At 39.5% G+C, this 18,028-nt stretch overlaps 1 protein-coding gene across 1 annotated transcript; it reads left to right on the forward strand.

The window, feature by feature from the left end:
* The first annotated feature begins 518 nt into the window (after positions 1-518).
* Positions 519-4,751, forward strand: LOC149095862 (uncharacterized). Its single transcript, XM_089281743.1, has 4 exons — positions 519-540; positions 3,902-4,037; positions 4,115-4,193; positions 4,390-4,751. The coding sequence occupies exons 1-4, from the start codon at positions 519-521 to the stop codon at positions 4,516-4,518; spliced, it is 366 nt and encodes a 121-aa protein (XP_089137869.1). The 3' UTR covers positions 4,519-4,751.
* Positions 4,752-18,028: the final 13,277 nt, after the last annotated feature.

Below are 18,028 nucleotides of genomic sequence, written 5' to 3' on the forward strand. Positions count from 1 at the left end.
CTTTCATGTGTGTACACACACACAAACACACGCACACACACACACACACACACATAGAGACTACTGGTTCTGTGCACAGCATGTGTAAACAGAACCGTTTTCAGCTGTTGAAACGACTCCCGCCGTTAAAACCGAGCAATTAAGCGAGGTTTTAACGGTGGGAGTCGTTTCAACAGCTGAAAACAGTTCTGTTTACACATCTGTCACAGAACCAGTAGTCTCTATGTGTGTTTACAAGTGTACCTGAACCGCTGTTGTCATAAGGCGTCATGAATAAGGCATCGTTCCTTCATTTTTGTGACAGTTGTTTTCAAGTTTTCTCCCTTAAGTACATGGAAGAGCATATTCGAATGCTTCAGGCACTTTGCCGAATTTGTGGGGAAAAAAACAAAGGAAAAGGAGAGGAAAGAAGACGTCGCTAAGTACGCGGACGAAGTCAAACAAATTTGGAAGGTCTCTGTGTTTGTGGATTCAGCGAATGTGCACCCCAGGTTTATTTGCATGAAATGCAGAGTTAAATGCAGCAACAAGGACTATTTGGCAGGAAAGTTTAAGTCTTCACAAGGAGCAAAATTGTGGTCTCCACACAGTGATGACTGCGCCACCTGTAAACGCCAAGTGGCTCGAGGCAGGCCCTCAAAGAGAAGAAGAGTAGAGGTGGCGAAGAAGGAAGGCAAACATTTACATGGCAGTGACACAGACTCGGCCTCAGAACACGAGGATGATCAAATGCCTCCTAGAGTTTACTGCATGTCTATGGATACAATTAGCGACTCTAGCACCAAGGTACCCTACACAGACCAGTGTGCTTTTTTTCAGGAGCTATGCTCTGTCATTCCTAAGGCACAGCTGTTGGAACTTCTGCTGAACAGCCTCAAGGGAGTTTCTGTTCTTCAGGAGGATGAGCTGGGTGACTGCATAGCCAAGTTACCTGAGGATATGCAGGTCAATATTGTTCAACGAATTATTCATGAGCAAAAACCGAAGCTGCAGGTGGACTGCCACACCTTTGCCCAGACGTACAAAGAGCTGGAAATGTTGCAGAGTTTTGATGCAGAAGAGTGGTTTTCACGGCGCAGCCCTATCATTAAATCAATCATAGAGGGACTAGCTTCCAAAGAGAAGAACTATTTTCAACGTTGTTTAGCCCCGGAACACTTATACCATATCCATGGTATGACATTTGTTGGGCCATCTAGTTTTATGACTAACATTAGCCTTCTTGCTATCACCAATTCAAAGCTAGTAGTTAACATGTTTGGAAAAGCCCTTCCTGGTGGGTCCTACTCTACTTTGAAGTTGTGGACCAGAGACCTTGCGTCGGACCAAAAATAATTTTCTCCTGGTGACTGCATGGTGGCAATTGACAATGACCAGATTGTCCAGCGTAAATGGAAAGTGAAAGTGGGTCAGAAGTCAAGGGTGAGCGTAGTGACCAGTGTAAGCCAGGGTTCTCTACAAATTAGAAGTGATCTGGCTCCCAGGTACATTGTAATGACAATTTTCATTTATAGTAAATTATATCACTGGCTGGGGGCTAGGGTATGGCGCACTAGCTTACAAAAGAAAATCTCCTTTTATTTTTTGGTAGATAGTGTTAAATGGCACCTTTGACCATAAGAGAGGCAAATAAGCATTACGCTTTTTTTTTATTTTTCATGCAGTCCATTTCTTTTCCCTTACTTCTATGCTCATAGGAAAGAAGCAAACTCATAATAACAACAACAACAATAATAATATTATTGTTGTTGTTATTATGAGTTTTGATAAATAAAATTATTATTTTATTTAACATGGACAAGCTCTTAGCTCTTAGCTAGATTGTAAGCCTTTTGTCTCCTTTAAAGTATGGCCTTCTATCTCCATCCCGATATTGAATTTTAAATGCTGCCTGAAAAGGTTTTTTCGTTATCCTTTTTTAAAAATATTATTCTAAAAACAATTTAATTTTAGGTGCTGGCAGGACAATCTGAACAAAGCCAAAGATGACAAGATGTTACATGACAAGTTTCAGCTGGGACTCCAATTCTCACTGAGATGAGATGCAGGAACTTCTCAGAAGAGAGGTATGATCTATTATCATCAGAACATATTATCACTACCACAGATGTAACGTTAAGTGCCATTTTAAAACTGGTTGTTGTGTGATTCTTGTATATCACATGTTATTGTCCAAAAAGACATGCTTCGTGTACTGTGCATTTACTACGATAAACAAAAAAAAAAAGCAGTAAGAATTATTTATGCAATGTTCATTTTCCTGTCAGCAATCACAACACACGGAAAAAATAAAAACAAAAATTATTTTCAGAAGCTTTCAGTCCACTCATATCTGAATGATTTCTTTCGAACACAAAAACATTTCCAAACTGGATTGTGATTGCCTACTCATGATTCAGGAATGTTTGAAGGATTTTGTCTCAGACCAGATGACCAAAGGGGGAACATTTAAGGATGATGTTGATTTGCGAGTGGAGGAAATTAACATCAGAGAAAATAGCCGGGTGTGTCCAAACTGTAAAACGGTTATGCCAAAACAGAAACGGAAGTGTGTAAACAAAGAATGCAGGGTGGATCTAAAAGCAGCGGAGAGAAAGCTAACTGGTGAAGATGTCCTAGGTACGGCACTTGTGGAGCCAGTAAAAAAGTATTTGTATAGATTCAAAGAAAATGAGGTTGTCATGAGTGTTGGTGATTTCGATGTGTAACCTTAGCTAAAAAAAGTGCATGAAGAGAGTTTGATTGAATGGAGCCATGTCCCATCCAACCACCAACCTGGTGCTGTGAGAATTTCTGTTTCTGATCCTGTTTTTGTGAATCCTAACTCACATAAGACAGTTACTGAAGTGCTGCGCCGAGTTGGTCAGACTGCACGTGTAACTCGGTATGGACTTCATGGACCTAATTTCCGGGAGTAGTTAACAGTTACAATGGATTGTCTTCCTTATCTTATTGCAGTCAGCATTTTAGAGGACACATTGATTTGTGTTGAGTGCGGCCAGAAGGAGGGCTCTGGTGCTGAAAATGTTTCCCTCTATGGAAAAGAATGGTATGAGCACTTGAATGCATGCCACAATGGTGAAGAATGTGTTGCTTGTGTTAGAGAGTTCGACTGGGTTGTTTTGTATAACGGGCCCCTCCATGTGGAGATGAACATGGTGAGGGTATTCTTTGATATCAAATGGGATGTCTTCATTAGGAGCTCGGCAAAAGAACTTGGTTTTACATCTGAAAGTGCCCTCAACTATGCAAGGGGAGCCAAGAACCACCATCATTCTATGACCATCCTTAATGTCATGGAGAAAGGAAACTGGTGCGAATTGCTGTTGCCGTATGTACGGGACAGAATGGGAAAGAAGTTGCCTCTGTCAGTGAATGACTACCTATATGAGTGGTTACCAGGTGTCAAATGCCACAACTACCACTACTTGTTTGAGCAAACTTGGCGCTACATTGGATCAATTAGAATGTACCATGTTGGCATCAGAAGAAACAACAGTGCCTATGTTAACACTGGTCAGTCAGGATTTGCTCTTCTGTTCAGTTTCAAGCCCTTCACTTCCAAATACCAGCTGATTGAGTTACATGATAGGTAAATGTGATACAAGATAGTCCCTTGCTATGTTGATAGCTGTTGATATAAGTTTTCTTTGGCCGAAAAATTTTCATTCAATAGTTGTAATCTTCATGTCACTCATGGAAAAGAACATTACTGAGTTTGCTGTTTGGGTTTCTGTACTTTTAAATCAAGTTCACATAAATATAACTGCTTTAAATTTTTTAAAACAGAAGAACAATTATTTCAACAACATAGTGATTTACAAATCATCAGGGTGCTCAATGCAGTACTTAAATAACTGTTTTAATGTGTGTACAAAATTTTTTTTTTTATTGCCCACATGTAGATGTGATCGTAACTTGTACCCTGTGGACCTCAAGAATTTCATTGAGAAACACGAATCTGTGAGCAGTAGTGGAAACCAATCTAAAGGTGAAGGCCTTAATGCTCAACTTGAAGAAGTGAACAAATCTTCAAAATGCTGGGAAAATGGAGCAATGACTGCAAGAGAGTGGTTAACAATATTTAAGAATCATGACCAACTTACTAAGGTATTTTGTCTAAATACGATGGTGGTAAAATTGTATTAATTCACAGCGGCTTGTTGCAGGAATATGCCAAACATGGCTGTCAGGTAAAATGGCATATTTTAAAATTTTGTTTGGTTGTGGTTGTAGACCCAGGTCCATTATAGATAATCCCCTGTCAAGTGGATTTTCACAATGGAGATGCAGGACTAGGTGAATGTTTGTAATCATAATGGGCATGACATTATTTTATACATTATTTTATTCCTTAAGGGTCATTATTTCAATTGATTTATACTTCAGCTGCGTGGTACAACATTCTCATGGTTTGGCATGAACGATCCCAAAGATGAGGCCCAGTTATCCAGGAGGAGGGAGGATCTCAGTAAAGAAATTGTGGCTTGGCGAGTAACACTGCAACGCGAAAGGTGACTTTGTTGTTCCTGGATTGTAGATATTAATAGCGACATGTATTACAGACAATCTGCATCACACATAGCCAGTAATTGGAATAGTTATTGATCAAGCCTCTCAGTTATGCGGGGTTTGCTGCCAAAAGAAAATATTGCTTCTTTGTTTCACGTGGTTACCCCTACCCTTATCTCCAAGACAAAATGAAAATTTAAAAAGCAATTCAGCAGCTCAAAATAATTAACTAACACAGTAAGTCGGGTAAATAACCCGTTTTGCAAAATTGGATTCTGTGTATTTTGAAGAATGAAGAGGAACTTTTGTAGCACATTAAGTTTGCCTTGTGTTTCCTGCAGTGCCATAGAAAAAGGCTCGTTTTAAAATAGATGCTGTCGTCCATTACATCTTTCTTATTATGTCCTCATTCTATAAACTTCCATAGACTCCCCTCCCAATATACCCACAGGTATTTGAGCAGACCGTTTGATGAGAAATCGCATGCATCTGTTGATGACAAGGCTCTTGACCCGAGTCTTGTGGATGTCACGGAAGTAGCCTCTGCCAACCGAGAAATGGTATTCAAGGAAGTGCTCATTAATGGCAAGCAGAGAGTAGACCTGCCCTTGACTCCTTTTTATGTAACTAAAGGAGAGAGGGAGGTAGCATCTCAACTAAAGAACATGAAGAAAGCTGATTTAGTCAAAAGGATTGAAAACCTTGTATCCAAATTTTCAGACGAATCGACAATCAGATTTCATACAGAGCAGTTAGGTAAGACCAAAAGAAGTTGGCATCCACCAAGAAAGAAATCATTATTGCCCTCTGTGAAGAGATTGAGCAGCAAGAAGAACTACTCAACGTGAAGAATCAGGAAAACACAACAACAGCTGAATGACATGTGAATGGTGGTGTCCTTTATTTATATTTAACAGTGAACAGTAATGATCTTTCAAATACAAAGTCTATTTTTCCTTCTCTAAATGAGGGCCATGAATATAATTTATCAATTTTAAGATTGTACACTTTATTTGAAAGATCTTTGCAAATTGAAGGTATTTTGTCACTGTTTAGCAATGTAAATTTATGTAAATAAGGTTTCAGGAAACAAGAACAAAAACATTATATCGTGCAGACGACTATGGGGATGAAATAATTTTAAGCATTGCCCATGACATTCACTCTGCCTGGAATTTTAAGGTTTTAGGGGGTGGTGGTAAAGGGGAAGGGGGGAGGGGGCTTGTAGCTATGGAAATTATTTTTCCTGTACTCAGCCCTTGTCCTGACTCAGAACAACTGGTATTGGTTTATCCAACAATACTTTTTTTACCGGACCTGCGGTGGGCATCTCGAGAAATCTTTTAGATCTGGCTCTACCAACTAAGGCTAAAAGTCTACCTGTACTTTGGCCAGCAGCTGGACTAGGTGTTTGTTCTAGAGGACAAACTACTGCACCGTTCGCGCAATTTTCCCCACACCTGCCTCGCGTTTCTGCTTTACCACTGCCGTGTAATTTGCCAGACAAATATTCCTCTCGTAAGAATCCTGTTCCAAAAAACCTCCTTTCTCTTTGGTTTTAAACTAAAATGAGTACCTCTACGCCAGTCATTTTGTTAAGCTTAAACCCCGATTGAAATAAGCCTTTGCGTCGCTGGTTCAAAACTTTAGATCGCTGGCGAGGGTCTTCTTTAAATGTAACGTTCTCCTTTCCCTTTGTTGACCTTTTTAGACCTTTATCTTGATTTATGTCTTGCCTGTGAAATAGAAAGAAATGAAATGATATGTTGGATGCAGGACGCGTGGGGTATGAGTGTTGAATCGAGTTTTCGTGTTGTACAACTGGGCTACGCTCTAATTAAATGTTGTAGTTAAGCAATATGAGTTATAGGTTTTTATCCTTACTTGGATTTGCGCGCTTGGTCTGAAGCATTGCTCTTGTTGTTGGCAGTATAATTTACTTCTGAATCCATTTTCAAACGTGGCTACTTGAGCATGTCGCTTATCGCTGCTTATCGCAGCATGTAAACATACGGTTATTTCAACCAATCACGATTCCAGACGTGACAACAGCTTAGTTTGTAAGCCAATTAGAAGGCCAAATTTGCTGCCGGGAAAACGTCGCGGGAACTCGGGTTGCGTCTTGCTATCTTGCTCGACCGCCACAGTAGCATTCGCGCTAAATTATTTGAGTATTTTGGTACAATATGGCGAAACGAGGTAAGAAACAGTTATTCCCTGTTTGTTAATATTCAGTGCTACCGAATGCATAGATCTCTGCATGTTTCCATGAACTACTAGATCGCAGTGTCCTTGAAGAAGGCGACGAATTCAGCGACGTGGAGATACAAATTACGAATGGTGTGATTAAAGGGTAAGACACCACTCTTTCATAGACTTCAGATGTTATCTTTCGGTTAAATAGAATTGCAATAGTAAGCCAGGACTATTCTATTTTAGGTACCACGAATTTGGAATTAAGCTGTCCGTTGACTGCACAGTGACAGTCGAACGGGAAGATGCAGACACGGCCAGAGATTCCTATGCACTTCTCTGCAAAGTGACACATGCTTTGGATGATGAAATATTGAACACGATCATGAAAAGTAAATCAAGGCGAATGGAATACAAAGTGAGAGAAGTAGTGGGAAAGCCTGTCGGCCGTGTCCAATATTTTCTTAATAAAACTTTCGTCCAGCTACTCGAGGAGAGACGAATCAAATCAGTTCACGGGTTAGTACGCTGAGAACAGTTTTTTGTTGTATACGGACGGGAAAATCCCCAGTTGCTGATGATCTTGCCAAGAGGTGATCTTTTCTTTAGTTCTGCATCATTATTCAATATTTTTAGCCCGTCATCTTTCTTTTGGAAACCTATTTTTTACTGACATTGGCATACATCAAAATTGATATTTCCCTGGAAATCTTAAAGTCTTGTTCTGTGGTTAACGAGCTTGTGTTTCTTTGTTACAGTCGTGTCACTGGTGAACCAACAGTCAGTGAAAAACCGCCCACCACCCAGAAGTGGTAAAAAAACAGACAGACTGGCGGAGGGATTGTAATCCCATGTACGTGGGTTTTAAAAGTGACAAAGGAATTTGCAGATAGGGTTGAGGGCATCGTAAGGTCTCGTCTGCCAGATGTTGAGGGCCATGAGACGATGGAAGTGCAGGTTTCCAAGTAGTACTTATATGTAATTCTTGTGATGAGTTGGTTGCTTTCATCCTGCTAAACTAAGGGCTTATGAATTACTACCCCTGCTCCCCCTTTGTTATTATCCAATAGTCTTTCTACATTTCAAAAGGTCTAGATAGCAGCAGACATGTAAAGATTTTAAGGAAAACGACCACTTTTTTAAGTTTAAAAGACATGTTTCGACAGAACTTCTGTCATCTTCAGTTGAATGAATGATTACAAAGCAAGGTGAATAATAAGTAGGCAAAAATGCTAATTAAGACAAATAGTAACAACAGAACGTGAAAAGGTGTAAATTAAAAGGAATTACTGAATCGAGTACAAATTTATTGCATGGTTTTGAATATCTGTGGAACATAAAAGTTGAATGACATAAAAGTTGAAACATAAACATAGAAAAGTGTACCCGTTTTGGTATTCAATAAATTCATATCTTTGAATTACTTGAATATTCTTTGTGGGATTTTCTTAAAACAAAAATACCTGCCCTTGTATGATATTTCACTTTTTGGCGTATGGGTTACAGAAATTCATTGGTGGTTTCATATGTGTTTGTATGTCGCAAAAAAGTCTCTCTTGCTTGAATCGTTTTGAAAATTAACCAGAAAGTGAGTTATATGTTAATTCTCCCCGCTTTCTAACAGTTGAAATAGGCCAATGCAACGCATTTTGAATTTCGGAGTTATGGCGGAACATCAAAACTTGCAATCCTCGATCGATCGAACAACGCCCCCTTCATTAAGATTAAGTCGAATCAGTTCAATATGTAAGGGTAAGTGATTCCACTAATTAAGGAACAAAAACGGAAATAAACCCATAATTCTTCAAAGTAGTCTCTCTTAAGCTCTATTAAATCGCGCTGGCTGCGCCTTTAATTCCGATGTGGTGATTTGATCAAGCTAATTGCTAGCCTTCTTCAAACTCTTTCAAGACCCTTTCAAGGAACTCAAAAACAGAGTTGCCTTTGAAATCCTTCTTTAATTTATACAAAATGTACAATGTCACAATTATTTACCTTACCGTTCGAATAAAATAAGCGGACAGATAACGATTCGCCGAATCTCCCTTCGTCCGCCATCTTCAAACTACTGCTTTGTTTTGAAACGTGACACTCGAATCGCAGCGCGAATTCTCATTGGTTCAAATGCGAGTCACGGCTGTCCTAATATATCGGGATATTTCGGACTGAGTATAGTTCCTTATTGTAGGTGGAAGAGGATCTCCATAAGAATCTGATAAGAAAAAATATATATTAGCACACAGACTTGACAGCCATAAGATCACTAAGTAAATAAATTGATAAACTACAGTTAATGCATTGAAAAATTCAGGAAAAATTCACAATTGGCTGTCGACGTTAGTAAATTGATGTACATTACACACTGTCTATACATTGTACACAACGTGAAATACGCATATTGATCTTTGACTAATTACACTAAATGTCCCAGGGAATTAGTAACTGCATGACAAGATGTGTTGAAAATTACTTTAGGGGTAAGATATTGCAGTGTTGACTGGAGGAAGGAAACAGCTTTTGGTTCAAGTTATTAAATGGTTTTTAAAAAATCATGGGTTTGACAAAATTAATTGGCATTCCACTATTCTGAACTATTACCTGAGTCAATGCATTTTCTTGCCTTCTTTTTCTGGCTTTCTTTGGGCTTTTGTTTCCCTGTAATCTCATCATCTTTGCTGCTTGATAAACCCTACCCCAGTAAAATAGCATTTTTTTTTTCCTGTTGATACATGTAGTTTAAATTGCACTCACATTATTTATACAGCATGTAATTCTTCTTTGGACTGAGGGAACACCGAGGACAACATCGATTAAAACTGAATTTTCATATTGCAGGTCGACACATCTTGCAATACTCTTAAGTTAATTAGTTTGTTTCTTGCTGTCAAAACTATCTTGAAACTGAAGATGGAATACAGTGTTAAATTCCAAATAGACATTTAAAAAAAAATAGCCGTTGTGGCTCACCTCCTCCAGAAAACATAGATTTTTGGCGATTTCCCGTTGTTGTTTTGTAAAAGATGGCAAAGAAATGTACCAAGAATTATATTGCGGGTGCACAGCCATTGTGTTGCTCTTTAAACCGTTTGTTCAGTGGCATTCAAGTGTCCTTTGTGGTTTTCATAAAGTCCCTCTGATCCGTACCATGTATCTCGTAGGGTCAAAAGAAATATTCCAGAGAGAGCAGTAAGTAGCAGTAAGTAAGTAAACAGTTATTTCTTGGGCAGGTAAAGGAGATCAAACCAACAACCCTTCCCAGACCATTAGTGGGGGGTGCACATATTTCGAGAAAAAATATCGTAGTAGAAATAGACAAGAGCAGGGCTGGAGAGGACGGGGGGATGTTGGGTGTGAAAGTCTTTGAAGTAGGGAGAGGAGTAAGGACTCTATAATTGATCTTAGGGGATTGTTGTTGTTTTGTTGTTCTTGTTTGTTTGTTTTCTTTCTTTCTTCCCAAATTCTTTTATATGGGCATCTGCCTGTACGCAATTTTTCTTTTCAAAGGGACCACAGGTAACCTCTCAATAGGGTGCGGGTGGAAGTGAAATGCAGGTAAGCCTATAAAATACATAGAACAGAAATGCAAATTTCCAAGCGAGAAGAAAAAGTCACTTACAGTACAGCCTTTCGAATGGATGATGGCAGCCGTTTATGTATTTATGTATTCATGTTTTCATGCATCCATGCATCCATGCATCCATGCATCCATGCATCCATGCATCCATGCATCCATGCATCCATGCATCCATGCATCCATGCATCCATGCATCCATGCATCCATGCATCCATGCATCCATGCATCCATGCATCCATGCATCCATGCATCCATGCATCCATGCATCCATGCATCCATGCATCCATGCATCCATGCATCCATGCATCCATGCATCCATGCATCCATGCATCCATGCATCCATGCATCCATGCATCCATGCATCCATGCATCCATGCATCCATGCATCCATGCATCCATGCATCCATGCATCCATGCATCCATGCATCCATGCATCCATGCATCCATGCATCCATGCATCCATGCATCCATGCATCCATGCATCCATGCATCCATGCATCCATGCATCCATGCATCCATGCATCCATGCATCCATGCATCCATGCATCCATGCATCCATGCATCCATGCATCCATGCATCCATGCATCCATGCATCCATGCATTCATGCATCCATGCATTCATGCATTCATGCATTCATGCATTCATGTATTCATGTATTCATGTATTCATGTATTCAGGTGTTCGTGTATTCGTGTATTCGTGTATTCGTGCATTCGTGTATTCGTGTATTGATGTGTTGATGTGTTGATGTGTTGATGTGTTGATGTGTTGATGTGTTGATGTGTTGATGTGTTGATGTGTTGATGTGTTGATGTGTTGATGTGTTGATGTGTTGATGTGTTGATGTGTTGATGTGTTGATGTGTTGATGTGTTGATGTACTGATGTGCTGATGTGTTGATGGGTTGATGTGTGGATGTGTCGACGTAATCTTCCTTAATGTATCAATATACCCCAAATGACCATCATTCTTTGGTGTCGCTTTACGGTCGGACGTATGACGCAAACCCCAGTAAACTGTATATTTTCTGAAAGCTTAATAATTGTAGATTACGAAGGCATATTCAGTAACATAAAAAAATTAAGGTTTCTCAAATATAGCGCGCTATTTCTCAAAGTACAGAGGTTCACTAATCAAGTTCGTTTCTGGTCGAATTTGAGCAGGAGAGCGCGATCAACATCGCTATGTGTTCTTGACACCTTTCTCTAAAAAAAAAACGGTGTCGGGAAATTTTGATTACTTGTCTGGTTTGTTTTTGACACGCATTAAACTTTGAGAGTTGATTAAACATGCCGTCTCTTCACTAAAATAGTCATAACTTTTGAAAGAAGCAAAACAATAAAAGTTCACCGACACCGTTTTTTTTTTTTTTTTTTGCCTTATTATCGGGCAACGTTCTCTCCCAATTTCAGCGAAAAACGTTGAAAACTCGCCGGAATAATATGCGCTTTGCTCGCTGAAATTTTCGTTTCAAGATATGAAGGAAAATATACTTTGAGGCGTTCTTCGGATGTAATGAGATAATTACACAAAACGTGTGAAAATTAATGACCGGTTGATCGACCAAGTGAAGGTTTATTTTACTTTAAGCGGGCCCAAATGTTGCTCCTAGCGGCAAATATCCTTTGCAGGAACTGAATTCCGCCCCTCGCGTAACAAAGTTAGTAAGGAAATTATTTTCGGTCAATTTTTCGTTTTCTATTTTTGAATGCCCTAGCTAATGTGGATTCACATTCCATCTAACGAATCAGGTCGAGAGATGCCGAAGACAGGTAAAAAGCGCTCGTGTAAACGAGGGAAAGGAAACCCACGGGGACATACGGATGCAGATCAAGAAGTTACCACTTCGAACGGCGAAAGCGCCAAGGAACTTATGATTAGAGCAATCAACTTCTCCTGCTCAAAGTAGGAGCCTCGATCGCTTGCAACTAAAACAGCAGCTCGATCCTTATTGAATTAAATCGAAAGTTTTTCACTCTTTGAAGGTTTTGTTCGCACTGCGTTTTTCCTTCGACGACATGGAATAGATATACCATAAGCTTTTAAGAGTCGCCCTCTGTAAATTTCAACTATGGCCATTTGGACCAGAAAAAATCAAATTCCTCAAACTTTTTCAGATAAATGGTCTAGATAAGTGATTCACAAAAATATAACTTTCAGTTCAATTCGATTCGTATTTTAGCGCTGGGGCCACCATCTTGGTTTTGCCCCTCTGAGAGGGCTTTCAGCGGCTATTTTAGGGCACATTTTTAACAATTTGCCATACAAAGAAAACGATATAAATCCGGGTAAAAACCCTTTATTCGAGACAAGCAAATGTTTCTTGTTACATTGAGAGGCTGTTTTGGCAATTTGATCATCACCTGAATTTTTTCCAGAATTTTAAATTTCTTCCCTTTCGGACTACTCATGAAGCGCTATAAAAAGGGCGAAGTTTAAAGGAAAATATCGCCAAAAGTACATCACTTGAGATCCCAAAACTACCCTCCACTTAAAGAGCAACGTCTCACCTGTAAAAACATGTAATAACATTTTGGGGCAGTTAAAACTGTAAAATGTTAGAAGAAGAAGTTTAAGCTGTGCTTCTGTCAACAAAGACCGCCGTCCTAATTAGCATAATGACGTGAAAATAACGATGCACAGAGAACATAATGATATATTCCACTTACCTCGCGACATGTCGACAACTGGATGTTCCACAATGCCTCATGTTATATTTCCAGTATGTGTCAGCCACATTTTCGGTGGTTAGTGTACGAAATCACTCTCAGACATCGCCACGGTTAAGCAGATTTCAACTCTCCGAAGCCCGCTTCATTACATCAATATTATTTGCCTTTCGTCTCATAAGCCGCCGTTTACAAGAAGTTTAACAATTCGCTGAGATCCTAACTCATCCAGAAGTCTGTTAGCAGCCTTTAAAATCCTCCTCTTAATCGAGGAGTCTCATCAAGAACTCGTTTAATCTCAGTTCTGTTTTGATCTGTTGTGAACCCGCCATTATTCCGCAGATTGCGTTACATTTGACAAATGCACATTCCAACGAGTAGGGATAGGGTGGGTAGGAAGTGAAAATGCAACCGACATTAAAGCCATTTTACGCATTTCTGTGGCTAAACTAGTAACTGGCTTTCCCAGAATGATTTGAACATGAGCTTCTGCTTGCAGGCATTTTCTAGGTTATTTTTGCAGGATAGGTTGGGGTAGGGGGGGGGCGGTCGTGTATTAAAAAAAAAAAAAAGGAAAAAAAAAGAAAACGATAGACAGTATCAGGTCAAAAGATTATGATCTGTGTATCTTGATCAGCTTTGTCAGTTCATCAGTGAGGCCCTATTAGGGGTTTTCAGGATACTCAATACTTGGGTAAAAAGTTAATAGGATGCAAGAAATTTAGGGGAAATATTAATGGGGTAGAGCATGTTTAGATCAGATAAAACAGGATATTAATTGAGTAGGAAATCGTTGAGCTGGATTTAACAGGATACAAGATATTTAGGACAAAAATTAATAGGATAAGGGATACACCGACACTCCCCCCCCCCCTCCCCCCTCCCACTATGGGGCCTCGACAATGGTCTGCTATTTTGGATAAAATAGAGGAAAGTCAACTGCTATTAACATTTATTCTGGACTGTTAGTACTTATATCACGGTGGAATATGAAAGTTTTGTATCAGATTTTAGGGGCTTTGAGGTTAGGTAACGCAGCTTCTTGTTAGTGATTTCGAAGTCCACACTTGTTACACTGAATAGATAGATAAAGACGGGGCTGGAGAAATAAACAGAGAATTAAATGTGTCCCGAATTCTGTACCGTTTAACACGAATTTCTTACATGACAATCTTTGTGTCTGCAAAGAGATCGAGGCACAATATTCCACACTATATTTGTAAACAACTATCCTAATCTCATTGACAGCCATTAGTTTTTGACGAGAATTTTCATTTATTACAAATAGAATACGGATAGATCTCCAATAAAAAGCCTCTTACTTGTTTTTTTTTTGTTTTGTTTTGTTTTTGTTCAGCATTATACTTGTGTCTTTCGCTGCCGGAAATGCCATCAAATGCTGCGAAAGGCAACAGACTGACAAGTAGTGATAAGCGGCGTTATATTGAAACTCCTTTTTCTAAGCGCTTCCACTTTTCCCTAAGATAAGGAAATGCTCAGAAAAGTACTGAAGAACAATTTACAGTACGGTTCATGTTGACTTGTTCCTGAAAGGGAAACCCTATTTGACAAGGCCAAAATATGATATAGCGACGATCGTGGTGTTCACTCTGTCCTAGCAAATTCTACTCTTCCAGTCCCTGCTGAAGAAATTAAACCTTAAGGCTGGGCCCTGAAAGTGACCAAAAAGGCAACTCGTTTCAATGAAAAACAAAAAAAAAACTTCCTTGAAGAAAAGTTTTTCTCGGGTCAGGAGACGGCCATGAAAGTCGAAGCAATTACTGTAGCACAAAAGATGAGGCGCTCAAAAGATGAGGCCAGAATAAGGCGGTTCACCTGTGATGAGTTCCTGACTCCTTGCCACGTTTAATCCTTCCTCTCGAGAATGGCTTCAAAGCTCAGAAACAGACAGGAGAAGGTCCTCCAAGAAGACACAACAGCCGCTGAGAATCAAGCTGCAGATACTTTTGACAAGTGTCAGTTAACTCATCCAATTGCTTATGACTCATTCCTTAAACGCATCTATAATGTCTTTAAAAAGCTAAGCGTCAACATTAGTGCTTCGCTTGATAGATGCGGGTATCTTAAAGCGCCCTGCATAGGGTTGAAAACTAGTCTTGTGCAGACATGAAGCTGTGCTCCATCACAGAACTGAACGACATTAGCGGCTGTGGGGTGCCTTAGGCTAATAACGAATGGTCCCTACAAAATACAAACGTGTTTCCGCCAGATTAAGAAAACGTGGAAAAAGTAGATCTTAGCCAGGGTTATTAGAATCCACAAAGAAAACTTGGGGTAGTCATTAATTTTTCCGAGATAATTAGCTACTGCGGACGGTAGCATTTTTCTGAAAGAAAGATAAAGATATTTCTTCACAGATTCTCCTAAGGTTCGCCTTTACGTGCAGAAAACTAAACATATTAAAAAACATCTTTAAACTACGTGGTAAGTGGTAGCATAAAAAACACTTTTGATATGTATTTAATAACGGAATCGTCGCCACAGCGCTTTGAACGTCCCTGGACAGCACTCCTCTGGCTTAGCCAAAATACAATCTACCTAACTTTTCCTCACAGCCAAAAACTAGCTAATGCATTGTTGAATAGGCTTGCCACTTCCAATTCATACCATAAAATGTAGCTGTAATCACCCCTTTTTCAAAAGTTAAATGAGTTGTTTCATCCTTTCGAAAACTTTGTCGGTGTCCGTTACATTTTTTCCTGTTACTTCCCAAGTAAGTTAAACATTGACGTCTCTCGCAGTTGTTTTGCGCGCGTATTATACCATCTACAGTTGAATTTCAGTATGATTTTTTCTACGGATACGATAAAAGCCTGGTCATTCTCGTCCCCTGAGCCCACGATCCTTCTGGCCTGCGGCAGGAATCGAGAGCTCTGGCCAGACCCGATTTTCTGAGCATACGCAGAGTATTTGTTTCGTATTCTCAGCCAATCAGATTTGCCAGATTTGACGGGAAGTCCGTGAATCGCTGACTTCCGGTGTTGGAGCAGCCCAGAGCTCTCGATCCCTGCAGCAGGCCAGAAGGATCGTGGGCTCTGGGGACGAGAATGCACGCTTGGTAGGGTAGTTAATTACGTCACTAGTTCCAACCCAAGCGCGCGCCTGGCGTTTAAACCATGCCTTACGTAATGCACAGACCGTGTGCCCACAAAAAAGAAGGCACCGTCCTTAACTGCCCTTCAGTAATTTTCTGAGTATTTTCTTTTCTGATGAAAAAGTGAAACGGCTAAGAAAATGTAAGGAGTTTCAATGAAACGTCGCTTACCATTACTTCCTGCGCACTATTCGTCAGTCTGTTGTCTTTTGCAAAATTTCATGGCACTTCTGCAGCGAAAGACACAACTGTCCCCCTTTATCTGACTTAAACATGCTCTACCCCATTAATTTTCCCCTAAATTTCTTGCATCCTATTAATTTTTTACCCAAAAATCCAGTATCCTGAAAACCCCTAATAGGGCCTTACTGATGAACTGATAAAGCTAATCAAGATACACAGATCATGCTACCTGCTACTGTCTATCGTTTTCTTTTTCTCGTTTTTTTTTTTTTTTTTTTTTTTAATACACGACCCCCCACCCCAACCTACCCTACAAAAATAACCTAGAAGATGCCTGCAAGCAGAAGCTCATGTTCAAATCATTCTGGGAAAGTCAGTTACTAGTTTAGCCACAGAAATGCGTAAAATGGCTTTAATGTCGGTTGCATTTTCACTTCCTACCCACCCTATCCCTACCCGTTGGAATGTGCATTTGTCAAATGTAACGCAATCTGTGGAATAATGGCGGGTAAGGTAAGGTAAAGGTAAAATCTTTATTTAGACACGGTATTTCCTTCAGGACTATACAATATTTAATTTAAATAAATCTAACTACCTAACTAATTTAATATTGTAAATAACTACTAGAATAAGAGAAATGATAAAAACCTGCTTTACAAGGAAGCCGTGTATAAAAACAAAATAAAATTTATATAAGACCACTGTCAAAATCATAGTTCTTCAACTTAGATTTAAATTGATTAAGGGAGAGCGATTGTCTAATATTCAAGGGCAGACTATTCCATAGTACAACTCCGCTGTAAGAAAGACTTCTTTTACTGTAATTAGTGTGGGGCTGTGGGATAGCAAGCTTACCATCACTATCTCTTAGCTTATAAGTCAAAGTATCGGAACGGAAGACAAAGCGTGAACAAAGATATTCCGGAACCATATTATTTACAATCTTGTACATCATTATTGATTTATTAACAAGGCGTTGACGGTCCAGTTTAACCCAGTTGACCATCCTCAACAATTCATCAGTATTACGATCGTAATTTGAAAAAGTTTTGACGCGTGCTGCCCGATTTTGTAATTTTTGTAACTTTTGAGAAAGAGTTTTAGAACAGGATCCCCACACCGAACTGCAGTAATCGAGATGAGGTTGGACTAATGAATTGTAAACGGAAAGTAAAGTCTTATATGGGACCGAATACCTAATACGTTTAATGACGCAAATGCCAGAAGCAATCCTTTTGGAAAGCTCATTGATATGACACTCCCAAGTAAGATTTTCATCAATGTGTACACCTAAGTATTTAACAGTCGAGACTCGTTTTATCGGAAACTGGTTGATATTAGCAGTAGGATTCACTGTAAAATTTGAAAGCCTTTGCTTGGAACCAATCAGAAGGAATTCTGTCTTTGTCATATTTAAAGTTAGTTTGTTGGCTGCAAGCCACACACGAATTCTCTCCAAATCAAGATTAATAGAACTATTTATTTCATCAACGTCACTACCAGCAAAAGTAATACTAGTGTCATCGGCGTACATCCTTGGTTGGGAATGCTGGAGGCAATTAGGCAAATCATTTATATACAATAGAAATAAAAGGGGCCCAAGAATCGTTCCCTGTGGAACACCACAGCGAAGGAACATTTTGGACGATTTATTCCCGTTTACAAAACACGTTTGGGTTCGGTTTTTTAAATAAGAGGAGAACCATTGGTTTGTGGAACCCTGAATACCATAAGCTTGTAATTTTGAGAGAAGAATAGAGTGATCCACAGTATCGAAAGC

Source organism: Orbicella faveolata, unplaced genomic scaffold (assembly GCF_042242905.1).
Source record: "Orbicella faveolata isolate gen_17 unplaced genomic scaffold, um_ofav_v1 contig_48, whole genome shotgun sequence".
NCBI classification, from domain to species: Eukaryota; Metazoa; Cnidaria; class Anthozoa; order Scleractinia; family Merulinidae; genus Orbicella; species Orbicella faveolata.

Bases quoted from the DNA above. Each gene is read 5' to 3' on its own strand.
- LOC149095862 (XM_089281743.1), top strand. From the start codon at position 519: ATGCAGCAACAAGGACTATTTG. The intron at 4,038-4,114 runs ATGCTGGGAAAA...TTACTAAGGTAT, and splicing joins GAAGTGAACAAATCTTCAAA to TTTGTCTAAATACGATGGTG. The intron at 4,194-4,389 runs GTAAAATGGCAT...TTTATACTTCAG, and splicing joins ATGCCAAACATGGCTGTCAG to CTGCGTGGTACAACATTCTC.